The sequence below is a fragment of the Mizuhopecten yessoensis genome, unplaced genomic scaffold, assembly GCF_002113885.1.
Source record: "Mizuhopecten yessoensis strain PY_sf001 unplaced genomic scaffold, ASM211388v2 scaffold716147, whole genome shotgun sequence".
Lineage (NCBI taxonomy): Eukaryota > Metazoa > Mollusca > Bivalvia > Pectinida > Pectinidae > Mizuhopecten > Mizuhopecten yessoensis.
Genome location: NW_018479971.1, coordinates 187,914 through 214,220, shown reverse-complemented (window position 1 = coordinate 214,220; position 26,307 = coordinate 187,914). Strand labels below are relative to the sequence as shown.

The 26,307-nt window shown below is 35.8% G+C and overlaps 1 protein-coding gene across 2 annotated transcripts; it reads right to left on the bottom strand.

Moving 5' to 3' along the window:
• LOC110441842 (DNA-directed RNA polymerase II subunit RPB1-like) lies at positions 1-22,369 on the bottom strand. Of its 2 annotated transcripts, XM_021485109.1 has the most exons (17): positions 22,055-22,369; positions 20,691-20,960; positions 16,737-16,904; positions 15,398-15,679; positions 11,318-11,479; positions 10,847-11,070; positions 9,485-9,617; positions 8,570-8,694; positions 6,473-6,683; positions 6,154-6,363; positions 5,105-5,353; positions 4,693-4,782; positions 4,277-4,405; positions 3,630-3,852; positions 2,970-3,180; positions 1,749-1,999; positions 1-328 (listed from the first exon to the last, which is right to left on the bottom strand). In XM_021485109.1, exons 1-17 carry the CDS (start codon positions 22,133-22,135, stop codon positions 24-26), a joined length of 3,324 nt encoding a protein of 1,107 aa, XP_021340784.1. In that variant the 5' UTR covers positions 22,136-22,369; the 3' UTR covers positions 1-23. The 2 variants fall into 2 exon arrangements, with proteins under 2 accessions (XP_021340784.1, XP_021340786.1); XM_021485111.1 differs by lacking the exons at positions 1-328; positions 1,749-1,999 and having other exon boundaries at positions 2,976-3,154.
• Between the last annotated feature and the right edge of the window lie 3,938 nt (positions 22,370-26,307).

Here is a 26,307-nt window from a genome sequence, read left to right as displayed (position 1 = left end):
CTACGTTCACAAGTCCAGTCAATTCACCATCCCGCCACTTTTGGCTGGGAAAGTAGAGACACTATGGTACATTCAAATATAAACATATTGGAAAACAGCAAGTTTGAGAATAAGATACATACATGAGCCTGTTGAAAGCGCGTCTCAATTTCACCAAGCAGCCACTCAAATGCCTCAGAGCTAAGTCTGAACTCTTCTGTCACTCGCTTGGCACATAGGGTGGACCGCACCAGACACTTGATCAGAATGGTGGCATTGTAATTGGCCTGCACACTGAGTCTGTCAGCTCCAGGGACAGTGATCAACCGTTTGCACAAGTCAGCAACACCTATTACACAAAAAACAGTGCACCTGATGTAGATTTGATTAAAGCTGATACGATTTTTAAAGGTTGATAAAAGTGTAGCTTGATGCAGTTTCATGTAAAATTAAGACAAAAACCAACCAAGTTCCAGGGGTTCCAAAAATGTTACAATATATATCATTTATTATTCCTTATTTTAAATTAATAACATTTGGGATCTACTTTTAAAAAGTGCTTCACAGTGATTACAATTATTTTCTAAATATCAGCACATCACACCACTACCAGCCTTTATCTTGGCACGTTTCAAGTAGAATCAAATACACAGGTCATTTAACAATACCAGGGTTATCATGGTTTCACAATGGAAATTGTACCGATTGTTTGGACAATTTTTTACAGGACATATTAGCAGATTTTTTCAGGTGACTAGGTCTATTTTCGTTTAAACAGTTGAACCGGTCAGACCACAGTTGTTCATTTATTGAATAAGGCCAAAACAAATTGATTACTTGGTTCTCAGGCCCGCGCATTTCATTTTAGGGCACCGCATTGCCGATTTTATCGTGAAAGTAATAATAAAAAAAAATGTGAATGCGCCAGCCGCCGTCTTTAAAAAAATCCGGAAAATGGTCCGAATGTCATTATTACTCGTTAGTCACCCAAGTCCCGAAAACGTTTGAATAAAGATAAGTATTGAAAGCGTTAAAATGATCATGACTTATTAGTCTTGTGTACAAATGGCGCTCACTTTGGTACAAATAAGTAATGGGGGTTCAAGATTCTCGTCTGGAGCATCGGGGGGGATTTTCGTAGGCTTGCTCAATGACGGGTCTCTATACAACTATAAAAAGACAAGGTAATGCCAACAATGAACGTTTTACAAACTACACAATAAATAAAAACTCGCCCTTGTCTCGTTTTTCAATGTAAAAGAGGAAAAAAAATACCTTCCTGCTGCATCTCTTTTGAAAAAAAATTGGCCTGAGAACCAAGTTATTAATTTTATTTTGCCTAAGGTCAGATCTAGTAATCTGATGCTGCTTTCAGACGGGTCTTGAAAAAGTCTTGTAAGGCCTGCATAAACACTTGCAGGTCCGTAAGAATTTATACATGAAATTGTTAAATTTTAAAACAGGCAAACCAGTTGTTCCGCATAAACGAACAAGCCCTATGTAATCACCTGGACATAAAGGACAGAAATGTTACAGGGTTCACTTGATGATTTAAAAGTGAAAGCAACATAGATAAATTCAGTCATGTCCAGATAACACAGATACCAAACTCTAGATAAATTCAGTCACGCCGAGGTAAAATAGATAACACATTTATTTGAAAATAAAATGGTAAAATCATGCAATGTGTATAGGTGAGACAATATCATTGTGCGACCGACAAAAAGATAAATTCAAAGCTAACTCTGTGTATAGGTATTTATACAAACCTGTCACGATTTTAACTGGATGGAGTTCTGTAGGTTTACGCTTGTTGATCCTGAAGCGTTTCTGTGCATTCCAGACGAGTCTTGTTAGATTACAGGGCAGGACCACCTTGCTGTCACCCATGGGGAAGATCTTTCGCAGCACATCACGATCTTCTTTCAGCTGATCCCATTCCTTCTCCAGCTCAGATATGGCAGTGGCATCACCAATTAGCTCCTTAATGATGTCCTCCGTCAGACACTTCCGCATGTTTCTACAATGAACCCAACGTATTTAAATGCTGGGACTGAACCAATACCATACATGTGTGGCTTAAGAAAAGAAAGACAACCTTTGTTTGCATACTCTGAGGATGGTATTTAACCTCTAGAATATCTTCCCATGTTTAAACCTTGACTAAAAATCAGAAACCAATGAGCAAAGAATTATTTTCTTATATACCAAGTTAAGAACACCGCTGTTATTTAACACAGGAAATCCTTGAAAAGTTACTTTATGCTTGTTGCGTTATTTGGCTTCAGTTTTTTCTCTCAACGCTTTAATGGTGTGAAATTGTCCTACAGTATGAACAACTGTGCATTAGAGGTATCAGAAAGTCAGTGCATCAGAGAAAAGTTTTTTTTTCCCCTTAGAAATACTTGATAGAGCAACATTCTATTAATTTTGTAATTACTTATATCAACTTGTAAAAGTGTTGGTTTTTGACCTGTGCTCCAATTTCACGATTAAAAAGTACAAGAGTCATAAATTTGATGATAACAGACGTGTTCTGTGGCCTAAGTATTTTAAGTTATTTCCCTAACATACAGTACTGTTTTAAAACGTGCTCTCACATAATCCCTATAAACCATCAACACATGTCATGTCTTAAAAAAGCTTTTACACACTACCTCTTTAAACCGCTTAAAACACTTATATTTCACATTATTTATGATATTTTATCACATAATGAAACCCTCTCAAATAAACTGCTTATAAAATCATAATCTTGTAAATAATAGTATCTTATTTGTGAGGAAAAAAGGTATTGCACTACTTATCAACAGTTAAATGCACTTTCAGAAAAAAAATGGAGTGTTTGACCATAAATTCTATCACAAAATTTTCAGAAAATGTATATCATCATGAAGCAAATATAACTATTAAATTTCACACTAAATTGCAGTCAAGATACACTTTTCCAAAAAAAAAATCCGTTTCAGTCAAAAAGACATAAATATTACCTCTCACTTGAAGCATCAAACTTGAACTTTTTCTCAAAGGATTTGTGTGAAGGTTTGAGTGTTGGGAGCGCCTGGAACTCGACCCAGACACCGTCAAGTCCGTCCTCCCCATACGTCAACTGGACCAACTGTTCTACCTGGTTTCTGATTGTACCATCGTACTTTACCATCACATTCTCCATAGCCTTGAACAGACGTCGCTGAATGAACCCTTCACATAAAAGCATGACATGTAATAATATATTTATACCAATACCAATCTTTATGATATTGAATGACAAACTTTTTAATCTGGCTTTTCTATTTATTGAAGAATGACTAGGATGCATCTTCAGAGATTTGAAGATGTCTTGCAATTGTGATAGACTTTGAACATTGCGTTGTAACATATATTTATCTCCCTAAATAGTAGTAATATCAGCATAGGTGGTGGCCTAAACTTCTTAAAGGGAAGTTTATAGCCATTTCCCAATGATCATATTTCTACAGGAATTACTGTTCCAAGGTTCATTTACTCCTCAACATACTTTAACAGTTAAATGTCAATGTCTAAAACCAATTTGATTCTTTTTCTAATGTCTAATTTCCTGAAGAAGTCTTTATAGATAAGTTCAAATTTTTATCTTTAAAATTGTAATCTTTCACAAATTGTGTAAGTACCAGTCTCAGCAGTTTTCACAACAGTATCAATAAGTCCTTCTCGACCTCCCATGGCGTGGAAAAAGAACTCAGATGGCGTCAGACCAGCATGATAGGAATTCTCCACAAACCCTCTTGACTCAGGACCATAATCATATTTGATGAAATGAGGCAGTGTTCGATGTCGAAAACCAAACGGAATACGTTTACCTTCAACGTATTGTTGCCCCACACAGGCAATGACCTGAAGCAACAGAGAATAATAAAAAAAAAATCCTAGGCAAAGATGCTTCATTTAATAGTGATTTAACACCTTGATTAATTTTGATATAACCTTTCATTTAATTTTTCATCAATAAAAAATTGTTTAAATTCAGAAAAATTCCCCCTGGCATTAAGACAGCCATGTTCAGGAAAACATCTTGTAATTTTTTTTATTTGTTTTGAAACAGATAGTTTGAAACTATTTCAGATGTCATTACCCCCAGTATATACCTGAATTACCTTACACTGGCAGGCCTAGGGTAAGTTATGGGATAGCAAACTATCATTGCACACACGTTGAGAAAACTGTGAAAAATAACAGGTTTGTTATTGACACGCCTGTTGTTATATAGCATCTTTTCACAAAACTTTTGCCTTGCTCAGATAAAAGTGTGATCTGTTACCTGGGAGGTGTTAATCTTGGACCCATTGGATCCTGCCACCACCATAGCTTTGAAGTTGTTGAAATCTGATAAGGACTTCTGGGCTTTTCCTCCAGTTTTGTCACGAGCATTGTTCAAGATACGATTCACCTGAGTAGAAATATTCAACAGTTCAACAACATTATCTAGAATGAGATCTACCACAAAAGTAAGAATTAAAGCAATTGTTATGAATTAATTTCAAAACATCATCAATCTGCTAAACTTTAAATTTTAAATGTTGAAATAGATTGATACAACAGTTTCCTAAAAAATGATAAACTTAAATTTTAATAGCTATTTTCCTACCAATACAATTTTGTATAGCAATTTTTTAAAATGTTTTATTAAAAGTGATTTTGAAAAAGCCCAGGCCATCAGCAAAGATTTCTTCCTACCTTGTTTTCAAAAGTCTGACGCAGTGTGTTTCCTGGTGTTGGTTCCAACTCATCATTGTGAGCCTTCTCAATGACGTCCATCACGTCCGCCTAGAGCACAAATTAAATCTTCTTGGTTAACAACAATTGGAGGAAAAACTTTTAATCAAAATTCATATCAATACCATGTCTATTTACCAGGACAAGAAATAGTGAAAGCCTGCAATTCTTTTAGAATAAATAGAAGGGATTCCTTTCTTGAGATACAAAAACAATGATATCAACTTTTAATTCAACCTTAGAACAATCAAATTCTCTTGCGTTGTCTAGTCATTAATTAACTGATGCATTTTTTATTTTTTTTATTCAATTTCTTATTTTTTTAAATGTGGTGGGGGTGGGTCAATCAGGTGTCGACCTTAGCCTGGTTTACCTTGGCTCTCTTGATGGTGTCCTGGATGTCTATATAGGTCTGAGGGTCAGCAATTGTGTCTCCAATACCGATACTGTGTCCCTCCAGTAGAAGCCAGTTGTTAATTACAGTCTGAATGTGACCATACATAAGTCCTGCTACCTCGTACCCCATCTCCATAAATACAACGTGGGGTAGGGAGCCGCTGGATGTACCCAGGGTCTTCTTACATAGGATCCCACTGATCAGCACGCCATCCTCAATCAACACCTAATAACACAAAATCCTCCTCAATCATAACCAATAAACACAAAATCCTACTCAGTCAACACAAAAATATCATAAATCCTGATCTATTGTTCAAAGATCACTCTCAACACAAAATTCTCCTCAATCAACACGTATAAACACAAAATCCTACTCAGTCAACACAAAACTATCATAAATCCTGATCTATTGTTCAAAGATCACTCTCAACACAAAATTCTCCTCAATCAACACGTATAAACACAAAATCCTACTCAGTCAACACAAAATTATCATAAATCCTGATCTATTGTTCAAAGATCACTCTCAACACAAAATTCTCCTCAATCAACACGTATAAACACAAAATTCTCCTCAATCAACACAAAACCATCACCAGTTAACATAACTTCACCTCCATCAAAGCCTATTGATTCAACTTAATATCAATCCTTGTACTGCCACTAGAAACAACAATTGAAATGAAATGTAAAACACTTTACAGAAGTTCAAAAAATAACTAGGTAAAAAATAAATCTGTTTTTTTCTGTCTATAAAATTAGAGGTACAAATTAAGTCGAGAACACTTCAATGGAAAAAATAGACTGAAATTCAGAATGTTGTTGGAATATCAAATTAACTATTTGGTTTGTAACACAGTCAGTGAAATTTTACAATTTCCATAAAAAAACAACAACAGGAAAGTGATTCATGTATCTCAAAAGACACATCAATGCAACGGACCCCAGGTTTGAAAAGGCAAGCAGATACATAGCTGAATACTGCCATCTTTCTAACTGCAGAGTCTGTGCCAACTTTGTTACCCTGGTGTCTCCAGGGGAAATCCATTTGTATGGGCCAGAGTCCTCCTCATCAGGATGTGTACTGTGGGTCCTGATACAGTTTACGCGGCCAGGGATGATAAGGGAGAATAGCTGCTTTCCTGTCCAAAGTGGTTTAGGCTTGAGTATAGCAGGTTGAGGAATATGGCCGTCCCATGTTGGCAGAAACATAAGCAGGTTCATTATTTCACCCTGAAATGAAGCATAATGATATAATGAGAAACTAAAAAATCCAGTCTCACAAGTTTCAATTGAACTAAAAGACACTTTTACTTTGTTGTCCGACATTCTCGACACCTACCCTGTTAATGAAAACATCTCTCTTTGTCATCTTTTGGACAGCAGTCAGTGTGTCCTGTACGATACCCATGACAGGCCTGTTGGACTGGGGAGTGATGATCATCCTTGGGACCAAAGCGAGGTTTGAGATCTCCGCCTGTGTTTCCAGGGACTGTGGTAAATGGAGGTTCATCTCGTCCCCATCAAAGTCAGCATTGTAGGGTGTGGTTACACTGCACAAGAACAAAAACAACCCACTACATTATTCACATATAAGGCAATAACATATATTTTGATTAAGACATCTGCAAGCATTTTGCCGGCAATTCACATGATCCAATACCTTGACCCACTATTGCCATTGGAGGGAGGCATTTCTCTTTAATTCCCCTATGCTGCACATTTGCACTATCATTGGTTCTCCCAATTAGGGCTGTTCCAGTTTTGTTTAGGGGCGTCACCCATACAATAGAATTGATAATTTGCATTTGGTAATAGGCAGAGAAACTAAGTGTGGATATATAGAGAAGTGATAACTTTCGAGTCCTCTATTCGAATAGCCCTTATATGATAATGCTCTAAAATAATGCAAACTTTTAGTCAGGGTACTTTTATCAAAACAGTGCTTTAAGGACTTTCCGCCCTTCGTAATACACATGTTTTTCTTGTCATATTTTCACGTCGTCATTTCCGTATTGCGTATCGGACATTCCATAACTGTAGTGTAAATTATAGTAACACCGTTTAAACAATAGTACACGTGCTTGATGATATGTCAACACTCGATATCGAGACTTAACTTGGAAATGTGTAATCACACGTACTTCAGAAATAAAGCTTATGATACAAAGACATTAATTAACTCATGGGAAAACACTGACATACGATCAGACGACTTCAAGAATGTTGTATATGAGGCGCATGGAATGTAGACTGGTGTGTTTTGTTTACCGACCTCACCTGTACGTAGCATGTGCTAACAGTAGTTCACAAGCTCTTGGTCGCTCCGACTTTTGTTGTCGAGCGAGTTACGCTCTGTCAGATAAATCTGTTCACAAATGCAATTACAATAACTCTGTGAAAATAGTGGTTTGTAGAATATCAAGATCCCTATAAAATGCAAGTGCATGTGCGTGCATGTATAACGGCATATCATGCGATAGCCTATATGGTGACATGTTAATATACCATGCGTAAGCGGGCTATGGAATGATGTCCAAAGTGTACATGATTGAGAGTAATTTTGTTCCATAAAAGAACATTAAATTGACAATTAAATATAGTAATTTAAATTATTTTCGTCGTTTTTGGTATTGGAAAGAAAATAAGTGTCATTGTATAAATTCTATACCTCTGCAAAAAGTTTCGTTTTTTTTTCAATGTAGACAACTTTCATAAGGATCAAAATTATTGTAAAATGTAAAATAAATTAATTATAAAGACTTTGTGTGTATTTGGTTCAATTTTTCACTCTTTTTGTATGAATTAACTATATATGTGTCCTGTTTGCTTTTAGCTTGTATTTAGTAACTTCTATCCATACAATTTCAATAAAAAACGCTTTTTGTAACATGTGATAGATATTTTATGATAAATAAAATATTTGTAGGGTTGATTAGCAATGTTTCTTTTCATTATTTTATTGTTGCAATAGTTTTGAACAATGCCACACGCTCAACAAATGGGAAAGTGTTGAATTTGACAACAAATCAATTTTTCGGTATTTTTACAAAAAAATCACCAGTTTATTGGAATGCTTAGATTTTCATAAAATCATCTCTACATAGTGACATAACCATTATGTGAAACTTTCATTGAATTCTGCTGGCTAATTGTGAAAGGGTGGAGCCTCCTTAAAAGCTCTCCATTCCATCATCTTTATTTTTGGAAAATATTGTGTTCAGCATATATCCAACTGTGCCAAAATCATGACATTACTGTTAGTATTAATTAATTTATAATTTGTATTGTAGTGAATCAAACCAACAGAAAATACAGTAGCACTTTGGAACTTTGAGTGGGAGAAATTAATTTACTTGCAAGTTTGGAAAAAAGTTTACCGTAGCAGCAATATTTAACTAAGAAAACATCCGATTTATCATTGCAAAATATAATTTACCTGACATTCAATCTGAAGGTTGACCATGGCAGCACCTTAACCCTGTGACACATCATACTCATTTTGTGGAGGGTTGGCTGTCTGTTTAACACCACATAGTCGTTATCCTGCATGTGTCTCTCAACCTAAATTCAAATAAGATCATAGTTAATCTGCATTAACCCTTTCACCCCTAGGTAACTTTGATAGACTCTACCATACATTGATCTGGAGGAGTCCATTATGGTCTACAGTGGTGAAAGGGTTAACAAGCTTTGAAAATTGAAAGGAGTGTACAAGATACTAATGGATTATGCATCATTCTTACGATCAAGACCTCAAGCAAGATCACCGGCATCAAGGTTACAATAAGTCAGCCAACATTCTGTACTCATCGAGGAACAATACCATACAAAGTTGTGTGACCCTAACTCCTATACTTAATCCCTAACTGATCTTTAGAAATGTGAAGCTTGACCAACGTCAGAGATAACGATCAAAGATGAAGGTCACAGGTTTTTTTTTTATGTTGTAAAACACGTAGAACACATAAAGGCACAATCAAACAAGAAATGCTGAAAGTTAAATTTTAAAAATAACTTTCCACTTCCAACTTCTGCATCTTTTCAGTTTAAAACAAATGTTGTTACAGGTCACATGGGTGTACCATTCTTTAGGCCCCACATGAGGGGCTAGGGAACATTTTCAAATAGTTACAATGAAATATTGGTTGGGCAATTGCAAGTACAACTTTTCAAAATCACCTGTAGGCTAGTATACTAAATATGAAATTGGCATTGAAATATATTTCATGAGTGTTGTTCGCAGAAAATGCATTTAATATGTGATTTGTTTTATTTCAAAATTCACAAATTTAACATTTTAAATGTTGTTTATAGGAGTGAAATACAGGCTACGAATACAAAATATTCTCACCTCGTAACCAATCTTGAGATGGAGGTCACTGGCTTTGGGGTGAGAACTTAGGTTTATCTTCTCACCATTGTCTCTTAGAATATATTTGGCTCCTGGGTACTGCTTTGACCCTCTCCGCACAAGCTCGTACATTCTGTAAACAGAAACAAGTGTAACAGAGGTCATTACTTTTTCAATGCCTCAGCCAGGAGTTGTGTCCTGCCACTCCATGGCGTTAAATCTCCAACAGCCCTGATAATTTCCTGAGTATATTTGGAATTTCTTCTTCAAATGTTCTGCTTGTCTACCAAAACTACTGGATATTCTTCATTTGAAATCAAAGTGTATTCTTAAGCTTTGTAAAAAGAAAACTGATTTTCTAAATGGACCAAAATGTACAGTTGTAACACGTACATATTCACATTTCAGAAAACATGTTTGACATAATATATCATCAATTATCATAACAGAATTCCATCACAGGACATGTCTCATAACAAACTAGCTTAATTGACAATGAAACACACACACAATAATCCCTTACAGAGTTACAAGTGCCTCCTACCCTTTTTTGTGGTATAAGGATTCCTTCACCATAATTCACCTACTTTAAAAAAAAAAGAACGAAGGAAGGTTTTGCAATCAGAAGATCTAGTGAAAATTTTCCATCTTGAAAGAGCCCACTTAATTGCCTACAGTATGGTAGCAGTATACAGTAGAAATGGCCCGACTGATAAACAAGGCACATGTCGAGAAAATGTAAACACAGCGGATTTACCCTACACAACACATGTATACAAATTTGTAAACTGCATTACATTTACAATACATATAAAGTACTGAGAAGTGTATAAACTTCTTTTTTCTATGTATGTCACTTGTGTGAAAACCATGGTTACCACATCAAAAATTACCAAAAAATGCCAAAAATTGATATTTTTAACCCAAAATTTGACCCCCGAACCTAGTTTTTTTTCTTCCTAAGCTCTGTCTGAAATTAAAGATTACCTTCCTGGTTGCCGAATTATCTGGGTCCCAGTAAAGTTGTAAAACTTGTTTTTTTGCAATTTTGCGTCGTGTGCTGTTGTCAAAATTTTACCTCCTATAAAGCTATAGCTTTTCATGTGTTCGGATTATGGCCAAAATTTTATTCTCGAACCAGGGGTTAATCATTTAACAAAAATATCACCCATGGCCACAACCCTCTACTGTATACTTCTAGCTATGTAGATAGCTAGAAAGTGTTCTGCCATTGGATTTTCCAACTTTTTGTTTCTGTTTTAACAGTTTTTCCAAAAAAAAAAAAAAGGAAAAGGAGAAAAGGGCATTAAACAGGAATTCAGCCTGAATAGGACCAACCAAGAAAATTATTGGAACAATTACCTGTCTATGTTGAAGGGTGTGACTACCTCTGGAAACGTCATGTTCTGTGCTATACTTCTAGGCACCCCGACCTGGTCAATCCTGAGGTTTGGATCTGGGGTAATGACAGTTCTGGCAGAGAAGTCCACACATTTCCGCATCAAGTCCACTCGGAGACGTCCTTCCTTTCCCTTCAGCCTTTGTTTAACAGACTTCAGAGGTCGGCCCGACTTATAATGTACAGCCTAAACATATATTTTTACATATAATAAATAAAGCCAGCTTTCATGACAACCCATCTAACTTGAAACAAAAGAAGTCTATTTTGTTTTTTAAATCTTTTGATAATGATTCTTAATCTTATTTTTACTCTTTTCCTTTCATGTCAATATCCGAACTGATTTTTTCGGAAAATCTTTTACAACAGATATCTGACAGAATCCATACATTATGAAAGCAGATAGACATCTCAAGCACAAAAATGAGTCCTACCTTTGGAAGGCCAGGCATCTCATTGTCAGTGAGTGTGGCCACGTGGAATTGTAGCACTTTTGTGTATTCTGATATGATGTGTGGTGGAGCTTCATTCTGTTCATTCCTCTTCAACTCATTGTTGGCTTTGATAATGTCTAATAACTTGTGAGTCAAATCATCCTGAAACAAAGAAATCCAGAGTAAGAACATCATCACAGTGATAATTCAAATCCATTTCTTATGAAGATAATATGAAAAGGCAAAGCCAATAAAAGAGCGAAGCTTTTGTTGATCTCTGATATTTACTGATTTAGAACGAGATAATACTGCTTTCAGAATGAGGCAGGATAAAATATATTTGAAGTCAGCTAATCGAGGGATAACAATAAAACATAAACTCTAATGTTGCCATTTTCAAAGCTAAAGTAGATATTTGTTCTTGTGCGTAACGTAAATGATGGGTCAGGTGGCGCAGTGGATATCGCGCTCGTCTTCACCAAGATGACCGGATTCAAATCCGTTTACCTGCCCGACAACGCAGGTTTTCTCCGCATACTCCGGCTTCCTCCCACATTAAGAATTAAATCATCTGCTTGCTTCCGTCAGGTCACAAAAAGAATGATTGAAATAAGTTGGGGAAAAACTGTTTTGTAAGTGCTATAGAAACAAGAGGCCCAAGGGCCTTAGCAGTCACCTGAGTTATATCATACTGGTAGCTTTATTTTATTGTTTAGATGTGATGTGGAAATCAGCATGTAAACTAAGTGAAATACAATACTTGTCATTTCATCAAAGGATAAGAATTATAAATATTGGTAAATGTTCCCTTTGGGGCCCCGCCCTAGCCCCTGGGGATTGGGCAGGAATTCCAATTTTACAATGTAATACCGTCATCCACCAAAGATGATTCTCACCAAGTAAGAATAATTTCCTACAGAAAATTATCAAAATATACCCAAAAGTGTTGTTTCCCTATATAAACAATAATAAATTTTACCCCTTCCCCAAGGGAGAACGGATGGCTCAGGGGTCCTGAAATTTACAATTTCAATAAAGCCCCTGATGATCTTTCCATCCATGCAGAGAAAATGACTAGTACCTCTGAGTCTGGAGAAGAAGATTTTTGAAATATTGGTTAATTTTCCCTTTGGGGCCCCGCCCTGGCCTTTTGGGTTGGGGTAGGAATCCCAATTTTACAATTTAAAGCTATCTTCCTCCAAGGATAATTCTCACCAAGTAAGAATAATTTCCTACAGAAAAAAATTGTCAAAATATACCCAAAAGTGTTGTTTCCCTATATAAACTATAGTAAACTTTACCCCCTCCCCAAGGGAGAACGGATAGCTCGGGGGTCCTGAAATTTACAATTTCAATAAAGCCCCTGATGATCTTTCCATCCATGCAGAGAAAAATAACTGTAGAACCTCTGAGTCTGGAGAAGAAGATATTTGAAATATTGGTTAATTTTCCCTTTGGGGCCCCGTCCTGGCCAATAGGGTCGGGGTAGGAATCCCAATTTTACAATTCTGTAGCCTCATCTACCAAGGATGATTTTGATTAAGTTTGTGAAAAATTCCATCAACTGGTTCTTGAGAAGTTGAAAATATAAAAAGTTTACGCACGACGGACTATGACGGACAGAAAGTGATTGGAATAGGTCACTTGGGCAAAGCTCAGGTGACCTAAAAAGTGCATATTACACATTTGACGAGAAGTCTATAAAAGTAAATGTATAGAGATGTTAGTTAAAACAAGAGGCCCAATGGGCCTGAATCGCTCACCTGGTATTAATCTCACAAATAATCTTAAAAGAGGACTAAAATACAGCTACAGGCAGAATATCAGTGTTTGACTCATAAGAACTTACTAAAAGATTTAAACATATGATGCCTGTGACCTTGAATGTCGAACAAGGACATAAGGTTGAACAAAGTTTATAGTCGTCCAACCAAGCATACTTCGGATAAAATATCATTACCCTGGACCTTTTAGTTATACAAGTCATTTAAAGATTTAAACATATATTGAACATGTTGCACACTTTGACCTTGAATATGGGTGAAGGTAATTCATTTGGAAAAAAACTGGTAGTCCTTAATCCCTGCATGTTAATGGCCAAATATCATCACCCTTAACCTTTTGCTTATTGAGAAGAAGTCGTTTAAAGGTTTTAATCATATTTGACATGTTTAATATATGTCAAGGTCATTCTTTTGAACAAACTAGGTAGTTCTTCATCCTAGCATGCTACTGGCCAAACAGCATCATCCTAGGTCTTTTGGTTATTGAAAAGATGTTGTTTAACGGTTTTAGACATATTTGACCATTGTGACCTTGAATAATTGTCAAGGTCATTCATTTTATTAAACTTGGTAGCGCTTTATTTCAGCATGCTACAGGCCAAATATTATAACCCTCAGCCTCTTGGTTATTGAAAAATAGTTTTAAAGTTTTTAAACATATTTGACCTTGAAAATGGGCGAAGGTCATTTGTTTGAACAAACTTGGTAGCCCTTCATTCCAGCATGTTACTGGCCAAATATCATTATCCTGGGCCTCTTGGGTATTCAGAAGAAGTTGTTTAAAGATAAAGATTTTAAACATATTTGACCCCTGTGACCTTGAAAATGGGTGAAGGTCATATGTTTGAACAAACTTTGTAGCTCTTCATCCCAGCATGTAACTGACCAAATATCATCATCCAAGGCCTTTTGGATATTGAAAAGATGTTGTTTGAAGGTATTCAACATATTTGACCCCTGTGACATTGAAAAAAGATGAAGGTCATTCATTTGAACAAACTTTGTAGCCCTTCATCCCAGCATGCTACTAGCCAAATATCATCATCCTAGGCCTCTTGGTTATTCAAAACAAGTTGATTAAAGATTTTAACATATTTGACCCATGTGATCTTGAAAATGGACGAAGATAATTTATTTCAACAAACTTGGTAGCCCTTCATACCAGCATGTTACTGGCCAAACATCATCACCCTAGGCCTCTCAGTTATTCAGAAGAAGTTGTTTAAAAAGTTTTAAACATATTTGACCCCAGTGACCTTGAATATAAGTCAAGGTCAGTTATTTGAACAAATTTGGTAGCCCTTCATCCCAGCATGGTACTGGCCAAAAATCTTAATCCTAGGCCACTTGGTAATTCAAAAGAAGTTGATTAAAGATTTTTACATATTTGACCCCTGTGACCTTGAAAATTGATGAAGGTCATTTATTTGAGCAGACTTGGTAGCCCTTTATCCAAGCATGCTTCTGGCCAAATATCATCACCCTAGGCCTCTCGGTTATTCAAAAGAAGTTGTTTAAAGGTTTTAAACATATTTGACCCCTGTGACCTTAAATATAAATCAAGCTTAGGTCATTTATTTGAACAAACATGGTAGCCCTTCATCACAGCATGTTACTGGCCAAATGACATCACCCTAGGCCTCTCAGTTATTCAGAAGATGTTGTTTAAATGTTTTTAACATATTTGACCCAAGTGACCTTGAATATAAGTCAAGGTCATTTATTTGAACAAACTTGGTAGCCCTTCATACCAACATGTTACTGGCCAAATATCATCACCCTAGGCCTCTCGGCTATTCAGAAGAAGTTGTTTAAAGTTTTTAAACATATTTGACCCAAGTGACCTTGAATATAAGTCAAGGTCAGTTATTTGAACAAATTTGGTAGCCCTTCATCCCAGCATGATACTGGCCAAATATCTTCATCCTAGGCCACTTGGTTATTCAGAAGTAGTTGATTAAAGATTTTTACATATTTGACCCCTGTGACCTTGAAAATTGATGAAGGTCATTTATTTGAACAAACTTGGTAGCCCTTCATCCAAGCATGCTTCTGGCCAAATATCATCACCCTTTGGGCCAGGTGAGCTAAAAACCACAAGTCAAATATGATGAAATTCAAACAAACGAAAAGTACAAAGGGTATTGTTCTTAAATAGAAATTGTAAGGAAAAGGTGACAAGCAAAGGGTCAATGGAAATCTCTTGGGGCCAAAATCCTGCTTGCCCTCTCTTAAATGATCTGTGCCAGCAGGAGTTGGCAGACAGAACCAAACTTTACTTTTATACGAATCTAACCTGACATCTGGCTGGACCAGACATGACCACAGCTGACCTAACAGAGAGTGGTGGCACTGGCATTACTGTGATGATCATATGGTCAGGGCGAGCATACTTGGGCTCCATTCCCATCACCAAACATTCCTCATCCGATATTCTCTTGAATATCTTGTGAACTCTCTCTGCCGTCAGCATGATCCTTCTCTCTTGACTCTCCTCATTTACTTGTTTCCATTCAGCCACCAGTTCCAAACCTGTTCTTTTGATCTGAGGCTGAAAGCGCCCACAACCTTCATGGCCCTGTACATAATAAAATTCAACCCAGTTCAAATAAAAATATAGTACTTCATTAGTTTAACCACAATGAAAATTCAGAAGAAAAGATCAGCCAAATGAAAGGTTTCCCAAATTCTTTTACATACAAAACATTGGATTTCTGAAGTCCTTCTTAAATTCACTAAAAAAAGGTAATTATCAGTAAATTTGTTGCACTAAAACAATTATACAATAATCCAAAATGTTATATTTTAAGATTTTTTCGGTCTCAACGCCAATGGCAGGAAAAAGTCCAAACTGACTGGGAAGTATTATTTGAGCCAACTATACCCAGTGGGCACAAAACGTTGTATAGACGTCGGGAGGTCGTCGTATTATGGTCGCGACGTCGGCAACCTTAATCTAACGTCGGGAGGACGTCGTATTGTGGTCGCGACATTGGCAACCTTAATCTAACGTCGGGATGACGTTTTATTCAGACGTTATACCGACGTCTGCAACTTACATCGTTATGACGTCTGGTTAGGTCGTACCCCAACCTATGCATATTAAATAAATATTAAAATGCATGTTATTTAAAACTATGAATATATTATTTTGCACGTAGTTCATTTTGAATTAAAGAAATAATAAAATGCATGGTCGATTGTATTTAGATATACTTACGTACATTTACATTTCGATAATGGAAATATTTCCGCGCGATTTTCTACTTCCGGTTCTTTGTTCGTTGACCATCACCGACCACGACTGACCAGTGAATCAGATATAATATATTACCATTTTTCTCCGCTGTTCCCCCACTTTTTACAAACTTCAAGGTATGTAACCCTTGTCTTTGTTGTTTAATCATCTTTACTACCGGGTACGTAAATTTATGCAACAGGAAAATTTGATTTAGGATAACTACGTCACAACAACGTTGCATACGTTATATCACAACGTCTTTACAACGTCGGAAAAGACGTCTAGAAAACTTTCACTGACAACCTTACCACAACCAAATCCCAACATCAGAAACCAACCTTATGGCAACGTTGCTACAACGTCATGTGCCCACTGGGTACACTCTTTTTCATACCGTTTTTTCTTCATCCCCCTCTCGGTTTTGTTGCTCCCCTAACTCTGTCTCCATTTCATCTCCTCCTTCACAGATCCGTTTGTTCTTACATAGCTTGTATACACGAGCCATTCTTTTTATTGGCTGTCCCTTAGACTTGGTCAGAATATCCCTGATTTTGGGATCAGTCTGTTAAGAACAAAGGTACATTTTAGTAGACAGTGAGTAACATAGCAATAACAAGTCAATATGCATGAACATCTTCAAATATTTTTTTCTAGTATATAAAATTTAAGACTATAATATATGTATAATATCAATAACAATATCTTATATCAATAGAATGGTCATGAATCAGAAGGGATTTGGTTTTGATTTTATAGGTTTTAATGTCACAGCTATGTCAGTTTGAGCCGTGCCTCCATGCATATAACACATACGTGTAAGTGCGCTTGAGGTTTGTGTATTTGTCTCCTGGCAAATATGCAGATCTGGTGCACTCAGACTTCAGACTGTAATAAAATCTGTTACCTGTAACTGAGCGAGATAGGGTTAACTCAGTTGAGGGCTCAGATTCTGTAACATAATCCCAACCGATTATTTTTCTCGCACCTTTTACTTAAAAATATTCAATTTCGCCATTGTCTACACGTATCCCGTCGGGGCCTCAAACAAATACGGCCTCTTCACTTCTAAAGCCACCTCTGTATGCTTCCACGTAAACAATGTAGTTCGTCCTTACAAAGAAGAAAACGTAATTCACAGTGAAGATCAAATTTTATCTACAATTTTAGGAATCTGACAACATCAAAACAGCACATAAAAAGAAGAATATAACGCAGATAGTCAATTTCGAGCCGATATTTATGAGTATATAATTATATACCCTATGTGATGTCACACTTCGAATCAAAGAAACTTGTTGCCACGAAGTTTTTGAAGGAGCTTACATCTCATCGTCAGAGTCTGTTATGATTAGACGTCTGAATCCCCGACTAGATGGATTTACCACTGGATTAGTGTGATTGTTAACTGTGATATTGAACACACCGCCATGGATAACACTTCCTGTGAACACAGATCTTTCGGATGTCTGTTGAGCACACATGTTGGATTGTTGGTACACACATGGGACGCGACTGTTTTGACCTCGATCTATCAGATTGTTGTCATGATCAGTAGTGTTACAAAGCATTGACGAAATGCTACTTTTTTGTGCACTTGTCATTGCCTGGTGTAGCATGGTATTGTGAAGCATGGTGAAATGAACCGCGGTTCATATTACCATAATGGTGAAATGAACCGCGGTTCATATTACCATAATGGTGAAATGAACCGCGGTTCATATTACCATTATGGTAATATGAACTGCCCCATGGTGAAATGAAGGGTTCCAACGATTTCTATTCTGACAACTTTTTTCCATTCTTTTTCTTTAAGTTTACTTCAATTTGATGTATTCTATCTGAAATGACAAAAATTAAGTCAGGGGTAGAGAAAATCAGGGTGGGGCAGGGGCCGTTCACTTTTCCATAATGGTGACATGAAAGATTTTAGCTTTTTTTTTCTATTTAACTTTTTAAAACCAAATCCATTTAGATTACATCAGTTTGATGTCCTGAATATGAAAATCACAAAAATTATGTCTGGGGTAGAGATATTCAGGGTACTTTTTTTTGTTTAAGTTCCCTTTCAAAACTTCCCAACATTCCTCTTAGAGTTGTTGGCTCGTATTCAGACCCATCTTTTTGCCTAACACTCATGAAGAAATTAGTAAGAAGTAGATCAAGCTCTTCATGTGGTATATCCGATATTTCTCGACTTTCCCGCTTGGTTGTAAAAAAACTATGTAGCAACTTTAAATGTCCGGATGTTTTTCTTTTAGTGCTTTCATTTTCGTTTTCTGTTATAAAATCGTCTACGTCGCCTATTGTGAAAGCGATAAATCTATTGTTTGCTTTTTTTTACATAAGCTTTAGGTGGACGGGGCTGGGGTCTTCTTAATTTAGGCAGATCCATATGTAGCTCGTCATCTAGTGTCAAACTGGGTCCGGAAGGGGTCTGGATGGCATTAGCCCGTGGGGTTGGGGCAGTTGCACTGGGTGGTGGAGCTGTTTCACTGGGTCTCGGGGGTGGGGCGGTAGCACTGCGACCTGTGGGCAGGACAGCATCTTTCGTGAACATGATTTTAGGTGGTGAATTTTGTGGATCAAAAAGACGTAGCAGTTCATCATCAAATACAACATGGTCATCAAGACCTTTGATTAATTCGTGCCTTGCACATCTTATAATTTCACCATCAAACGAATGAATAACGTAAAAAGTATATGTGCCCAAGGGTTTTTCAATTGACACAACTTTACCGTGCCTTCCATTTTGTCCAACACGTACTGTATCACCAATTCTGAAGTCCATTATATATTTCTGTCACAGTCGATCGAGCAGACGAGAATACATTAAATAATGAATAATTGATGACGTAATAACACGATTGTCAACAAATGATGACAGGTATTTTGTTGTGCACAGTTAGCGCAAGTGTGTAGGATCACATTTTCCATTAGAATATGATTAATCATGGAACATCATTTTGATGTTTGGTAATCATTCACCTACTATGACAGTCTTGTGTGACACAACTGTTAACAAATTTCCGCGCGGATGAATATATTGCTGTAACGGTACAAGACAGATCGGGCGATATAGAAAAATCCAGTATAGGTATCACGTGGGATATCCCTGTCTGAGGTGCGAGAAATTTAAATCCCGAGCAATGCAGTACAGTAGATTTATTGTGGTAGCTATTGTGTTCCCAATTATAGGACAAAAATCCCAAATTCTGCAGGGGGTTCCAAAATTAGTGTCATCTTACAATAAACTGTGGGTAACTGTAGGTATATTCTTTTCTCAATCCCCAACCTGCAGAGGTGATCAGAATGGAAGTATTGAACATTATCTAGTAATGGAAGTATTGAACATTATCTAGTAATGGAAGTATTGAACATTATCTAGTAATGGAAGTATTGAACATTATCTAGTAATGGAAGTATTGAACATTATCTAGTAATGGAAGTATTGAACATTATCTAGTAATGGAAGTATTGAACATTATCTAGTAATGGAAGTATTGAACATTATCTAGTAATGGAAGTATTGAACATTATCTAGTAATGGAAGTATTGAACATTATCTAGTAATGGAAGTATTGAACATTATCTAGTAATGGAAGTATTGAACATTATCTAGTAATGGAAGTATTGAACATTATCTAGTAATGGAAGTATTGAACATTATCTAGTAATGGAAGTATTGAACATTATCTAGTAATGGAAGTATTGAACATTATCTAGTAATGGAAGTATTGAACATTATCTAGTAATGGAAGTATTGAACATTATCTAGTAATGGAAGTATTGAACATTATCTAGTAATGGAAGTATTGAACATTATCTAGTAATGGAAGTATTGAACATTATCTAGTAATGGAAGTATTGAACATTATCTAGTAATGGAAGTATTGAACATTATCTAGTAATGGAAGTATTGAACATTATCTAGTAATGGAAGTATTGAACATTATCTAGTAATGGAAGTATTGAACATTATCTAGTAATGGAAGTATTGAACATTATCTAGTAATGGAAGTATTGAACATTATCTAGTAATGGAAGTATTAAACATTATCTAGTAGTAGTAATGGAAGTATTGAACATTATCTAATAATGGAAGTATTGAACATTATCTGAACATTATCTAGTAATGGAAGTATTAAACATTATCTAGTAATGGAAGTATTGAACATTATCCAAATATTATCTAGTAATGGAAGTATTAAACATTATCTAGTAATGGAAGTATTAAACATTATCTAGTAATGGAAGTATTGAACATTATCTAGTAATGGAAGTATTGAACATTATCTGAACATTATCTAGTAATGGAAGTATTAAACATTATCTAGCAAAGTAGTCTTACCGGGTCTACCAACAATTTGGAGCAGAAGAAACACACACATCTCAGCACTTTGATCGTCTTTTTGAAGAAGCCAACATTGAAAACTGGTTTTGACAATTCTATGTGACCAAAGTGACCTGGACATTCAGACATGTTGCCAGCACAAGTCTGACAATGGGCATTTCTGTCCATGGTTCCTTGTCGTGGGTCCATCAATCCATTTAGCTTGGGACGCCAACATTCCATCATCCTTGAATATCGGATACCTCCATCAGTTACCGACATTCGTCGCTGCAAGACAGAAACTCCAGTTAATTAAACAGGATATGTGTAAGTTCAATTACACTTAACATTTTTCATACACTTCCCTCAAAATCCTGGTCATATGAGAAATTAGGTACAAGTCAATAATAGAGCCCAAAAATTCATTTACTTGAACATGTTATTATTTGGCTCATCATGACAGATATCAAAATAAAAGTTTATCTCTCTTATTTGTTTTGGATATAACTTATGACAAAAATTTAAAACACTTTTGAAATTGCGATCATTTATTAGATGTCAGCTGTTTGAAAACATCATTCCTCAATTTACTTGTAAACTTATCTAGTATTTCAAGAACGCATATTTACCAGTACAGTTACGCTAATAAAAAGTCGGTTTTTACAGTTCAGCCTGCTATTAATAAACTCTGAACCCATTTTTTTGTTTTTATAATAGGTTTAATATATAAAATAAGTGAACATTCGACAAACTCCCTTTATAAATTTAAGTCAACCATGCATCTATGTTCTATATTATAACTAAATAAATATAATAAATAAATTTATTAAATTAAATGAATTCATTCAATTTGACATCTTGAAATATCAATTAAAAATGTGAGATTTAAAAAAAATGTTTTGATAAAAAGTTTGACGATCAAAGATTATTTTTTTTTATTCCAAAAGAAGCTTTTGTTCTTGCAGGTCACTGTAGAGAATTTCTTTTTAGTGTATTCAAGTAATCTTTCTTTGAACACTAAATCAAAATAGACACACGGAAACATATGACGGCTGCTTATGACGGGAGAAATTTGTTAAAAATTGTTTGTTCGGATTTTTTTTTTAAATACAGTTTTATGTTGCTAGTTTTTTGTTTCCATTAGTAGATTGAATACATGTTTATGACAGTCATCCGTAATTTCAACAGTTTTCTGCCGATATGAGTACGAAATAGCGCGCGGAAACCGGTAACCCGAGGATACAGGATTGGGCATGGCATACATAACACATTGTTCATGACCGATTTATTTGTGTCGATTAAATTTATGTCATAAAACTAGCCAATCAAAAATAGATAGATTTATTACAGTTCAGTAAAATGTATATTCATAAAGGACATACACATTCGTCGGGACTGAGAATGCCGAACTGGACTCTCTTCGCGTCTCTCATAGGGGCGTTTGAATCGCCTGTGTACGCCATCTTTGTTGTGAAATATGAGTCTGACTGTTATCTAAGTCCGTGGTCTGACAAACACTTATTTCTTACGACCGATAACGATAAAGTAGAAAACAAATCTGAAATACAAAAACGTTCAACTTATCGCTAACGTCGTGCTCATTTTCACATGATGACAATCATGTTTCAATGCCTTGTCATTCTCAGAAACAGTATCAGGACACCATTTCCCGCCAGACAGTGTGTCTTGCTCTCGCGACAGAGCCTCAAATCCGCTTTATTTATTCACAATATACCAATCACGAAATAAGCATAAAATAGATCAAGACTTGTCACAAGGAAATGACGTCACTAGATTTTTAGGCTAACGAAGATGATAAAATGTGAATGTTGGAGAAAAACATTAGCAAAGACCTCTTCATACCGAGTTGATTCCCCCCAACATTTTTGAAGCCCGAGTTTAACCATAATTCATAACGTAATGTTAATATATTCTATGCTGTTAACGTTTAAAAAATGCAATTAAAGTGATTTTCTCAATATGCAAGCTAACCTAGATATATTAGGCAGTTCCCATCTTTCGCGCTGTCACACATAAATTTGTCATTTTGTAGGATCCAGTTTCAGTAGTCATTAGGTCGACCGACGATGAATAACAAAATTGACGTCATGACAACACACGAAAATAAATAAACGTACAGTTGACTGATTTACAACGTAGTCGGGACAACATGCTTGATCAGAGGCGTTAATATATAAATACATGTACGTCTCTGCACACCCTACTACATTAATGAACAATTCCCCCCAGAAATAGAGGAACGCAGGCTACTGTACCCAAAACTTATAGAACTTAGACAGCTAGGATGGGTGCCGAGCTAAACTTGTGAGGGATCGGCTAGTGGTTGACTGACGGGCAACTCTACAGGGAGCACAATGGGTGCTCAAGGTAGATCCACAGAGGGGTAGGTACAGAGACAGACGGTCACATACGGATGTAGTACGAGGTGTTCCGAGTGCTAGCGTTCCTAGTGACAGCGTACCTAGCAACAGTGTATCGTGTGCAGGTAGTGATGACCGCGGAGGGTACAACAATGGCTACAGGCGGTCCCCACGATGTAACACCCCCACCCAAACGAGGGAAGTTCACAAGGCTAGTTCATGTATAGACCCATCCGATGAGGAGACATTTGTTAAAACAGTATAGGGAAACCTGGTGGGCGGATCTTCTAATGGTCCCAAAGACTATCGACTTAAAATCTTGAGCATTAATGTAAATGGTCTCACCAACAAACTTAAATGTCCAGAATTTCTAGAATACGTCTTGAATTATGATTTTATTTGTATCACTGAGGCAAAAACTGATAGTGCAGATTCTATAGATATCGACGGCTACACTGTATTTTGTAAGCATAGACAGTTGAAAATGAATATGTCAGATATATATCTCATTTAAAAATAGACAACAACCACACATTATGGCTTAAAATGAAAGGTACAATGTTTAACATTGATGGTAACGTTTTATTTGGTACAATGTTTATATACCTCCGGCTAGTTTGAGGATGTTGGAAATGAATTGTTGTCGTTTAGCCATGATGTTAAGTGTATTTGTCTGCTTGGGGATTTTAACAGTAGAACATCCGACTCTCACGATTTTACAGACATCGTTGATGGAGATGATGATGAAAATGATGATATTGGCAGTCCTGATGTAAATAAACTTGAATGTATACATGTACCTAAGGTAAGGTGTTCTACAGATAAGGTACGGAATGATTATGGAAGGCGTTTGTTAGATATGTGTAAACACTGTAATATTCATATTTTAAACGGACGCATGGGAGAAGATACAGGTATAGGTAAACCAACCTGTAAAAATGCAAGTGTGGTAGATTATTGTATAGGTAATTTTGAATTTATTAGATTAGTAGAAGATTTTTCGATACAAGAATTCTCTTCTTTATTGTCTGATGTACATTGCCCAATTCACATTTGTCTATGTATTAATCAAAATGTACACTTAAATAACAATGGTGATACTGTTGATTCTGAAGGTCAGAGGTTTTTATCAAGACCAAAGAGATGGAATACTGATTCAAAAGATATTTTTTGTAAAACATGTGGCTGATTGAAAACTAGATATAGATAGCACTATTGATGGTATGGATGACACTGAGAATGTTATAAATTTGGGTTTTATTAATGACACTGTACATAAATTATGTGAAATTTTCATCGGTACTGCCAAACATGCTTTTGGAGATACCCAACCACATAACCGCACTAAAAATAATTTCAATTTAAAAAAAATATGGTTTACCAAAGAATGTAAATCTACTCGACAAAATTACAGAAAAGCCGAAATATTTTATAATTTTGTCTTCAGACCTGTACATTTTAAATGTCAATAATTAATAAACCAGTTTCACTGCACGGACTCACATACTTTAGGTCTATAGATCCGTGTAATCTTTTGAATGGAAGGCCTGTCAAATATTTTGATCCCGCCTGACAAAAAATTATGGGGAGGTTGTTGGAACAGCATGCGTGCGCACTATTTCACGTGCATTGGTTATTTGCACGCGCATGGTATATCGCTCAATTGCACTCTTTTTAACCAATGAAAACCGTCGTTACATCACAGACGTGGTAGAATGGAAAATTATACATGTAAGGCGAATATAATGATCTTTTTGACTTTTTTAGCAAAAGTTTCAATAATGATTTTGATGGTGATTACAATCACATACTGTCCCTTGATGAACTCAAAGAGTTGTCTAACCTTGAAACTAATACCTTTATAAATGGTCCAATTACTCCAAGAGAAATTTTGAAATGTGTCAATAGATTGAAATCTAATAAGGCTGTTGGTGATGATTTAGTATCAACTAATGACATAATGCTTCCATTATATGTTAAAATGTTTAACTATATACTTGATTCTGGTAATGTACCAGAAGCATGGCTTATGGGTAATATTATCCCCGTGTTTAAAAATAAAGGTGATATGTATGACGCTAAAAAACTACAGACCAATCACACTGGTCAGTTGCCTAGGTAAACTATTTACAGCTTTAATTAATGAGCGTCTATATATAAATACATATGTAGACAATGTCTAACTTATACTTGAAAACCAAGCAGGTTTTCGTAGGCAACATTCTACTATAGATCATATATTTTCTTTATACTCTTTCAAAACAATTCAAAAACCGTATGTATTGTGCTTTCATAGATTTTGAGAAAGCGTTCGACAGTGTCTGGAGAATAGGGTTGTGGAACAAATTAATAACAAATAATGTAGATGGAAAATGTTTTAAAGTTATTGTTAATATGTACAATGGAATTAAGGCTAAAGTTATGAAAGATGGAACATTCTCCAATATCTTCACCTGTAATTCCGGGGTTAGGCAGGGTGGAAATCTTGCTCCATTTTTATTTTTATTGTATCTAAATGACCTTGAAATGTTTTTAGAATCTAATTATTGTACAGGCCTAATAATTTTGTCGGGAAAACTTGAGAATGAGTTACACACATATCTCAAGTTGTATGTAATGGCATACGCTGACGGCACTATTTTGTTAGCAGACACCCCAGAAGATTTACAAAAACAGCTTAATGTGTTTTATGATTATTCAAAATTATTCAAAATTATGGTATCTTAAAGTAAATATCGATAAAACAAAAGTGATGATATTTGGAAGAGGGAGAGTATGACTTGCGGTAATGTGGAAAATTTTGCAAGGATGTATCACTGTCTATTTATCAAACTGCATGATGTATTCAGTCTAAACAAATCTTCATCTGAGTACATATCATCTTCGAAGAAGTTGTCAACGATGCGGTCTGTGTTAATTCTGCATTCGTCTTGCATTAGCCAAGGCGCTACATATTTATCCTATTAGACATGTATTAATTTCTATTTTGTTTTTACGTCATGTAAGTGTTCTGCGTTTTTCTGTGCCTGGATAAAGGAGAAGATTGCCCCTAAAAACTGACGGCCTCACATTGTCCACTACACGGCTGGAATCACCTAGCTGTTAGCTCCGATTGTCAAACAAATTTTAAACATTTAAGATGCTCAATATTGAAAACAAAATTTGAAAGACCTTATGTCACTTTGCAATGTATAATAATTTGAAAATGTGTATAGATTAATATATATTGACAAAATATACATTCGCCTGATATA

Bases quoted from the DNA above. Each gene is read 5' to 3' on its own strand.
- LOC110441842 (XM_021485109.1), bottom strand. From the start codon at position 22,135: ATGGCGTACACAGGCGATTCAAACGCCCCTATGAGAGACGCGAAGAGA. The intron at 6,364-6,472 runs GTAGGTGTCGAG...GCTTCATTTCAG, and splicing joins GAGATGTTTTCATTAACAGG to GGTGAAATAATGAACCTGCT. The intron at 3,853-4,276 runs GTAACAGATCAC...CTGTTGCTTCAG, and splicing joins CCAAGATTAACACCTCCCAG to GTCATTGCCTGTGTGGGGCA.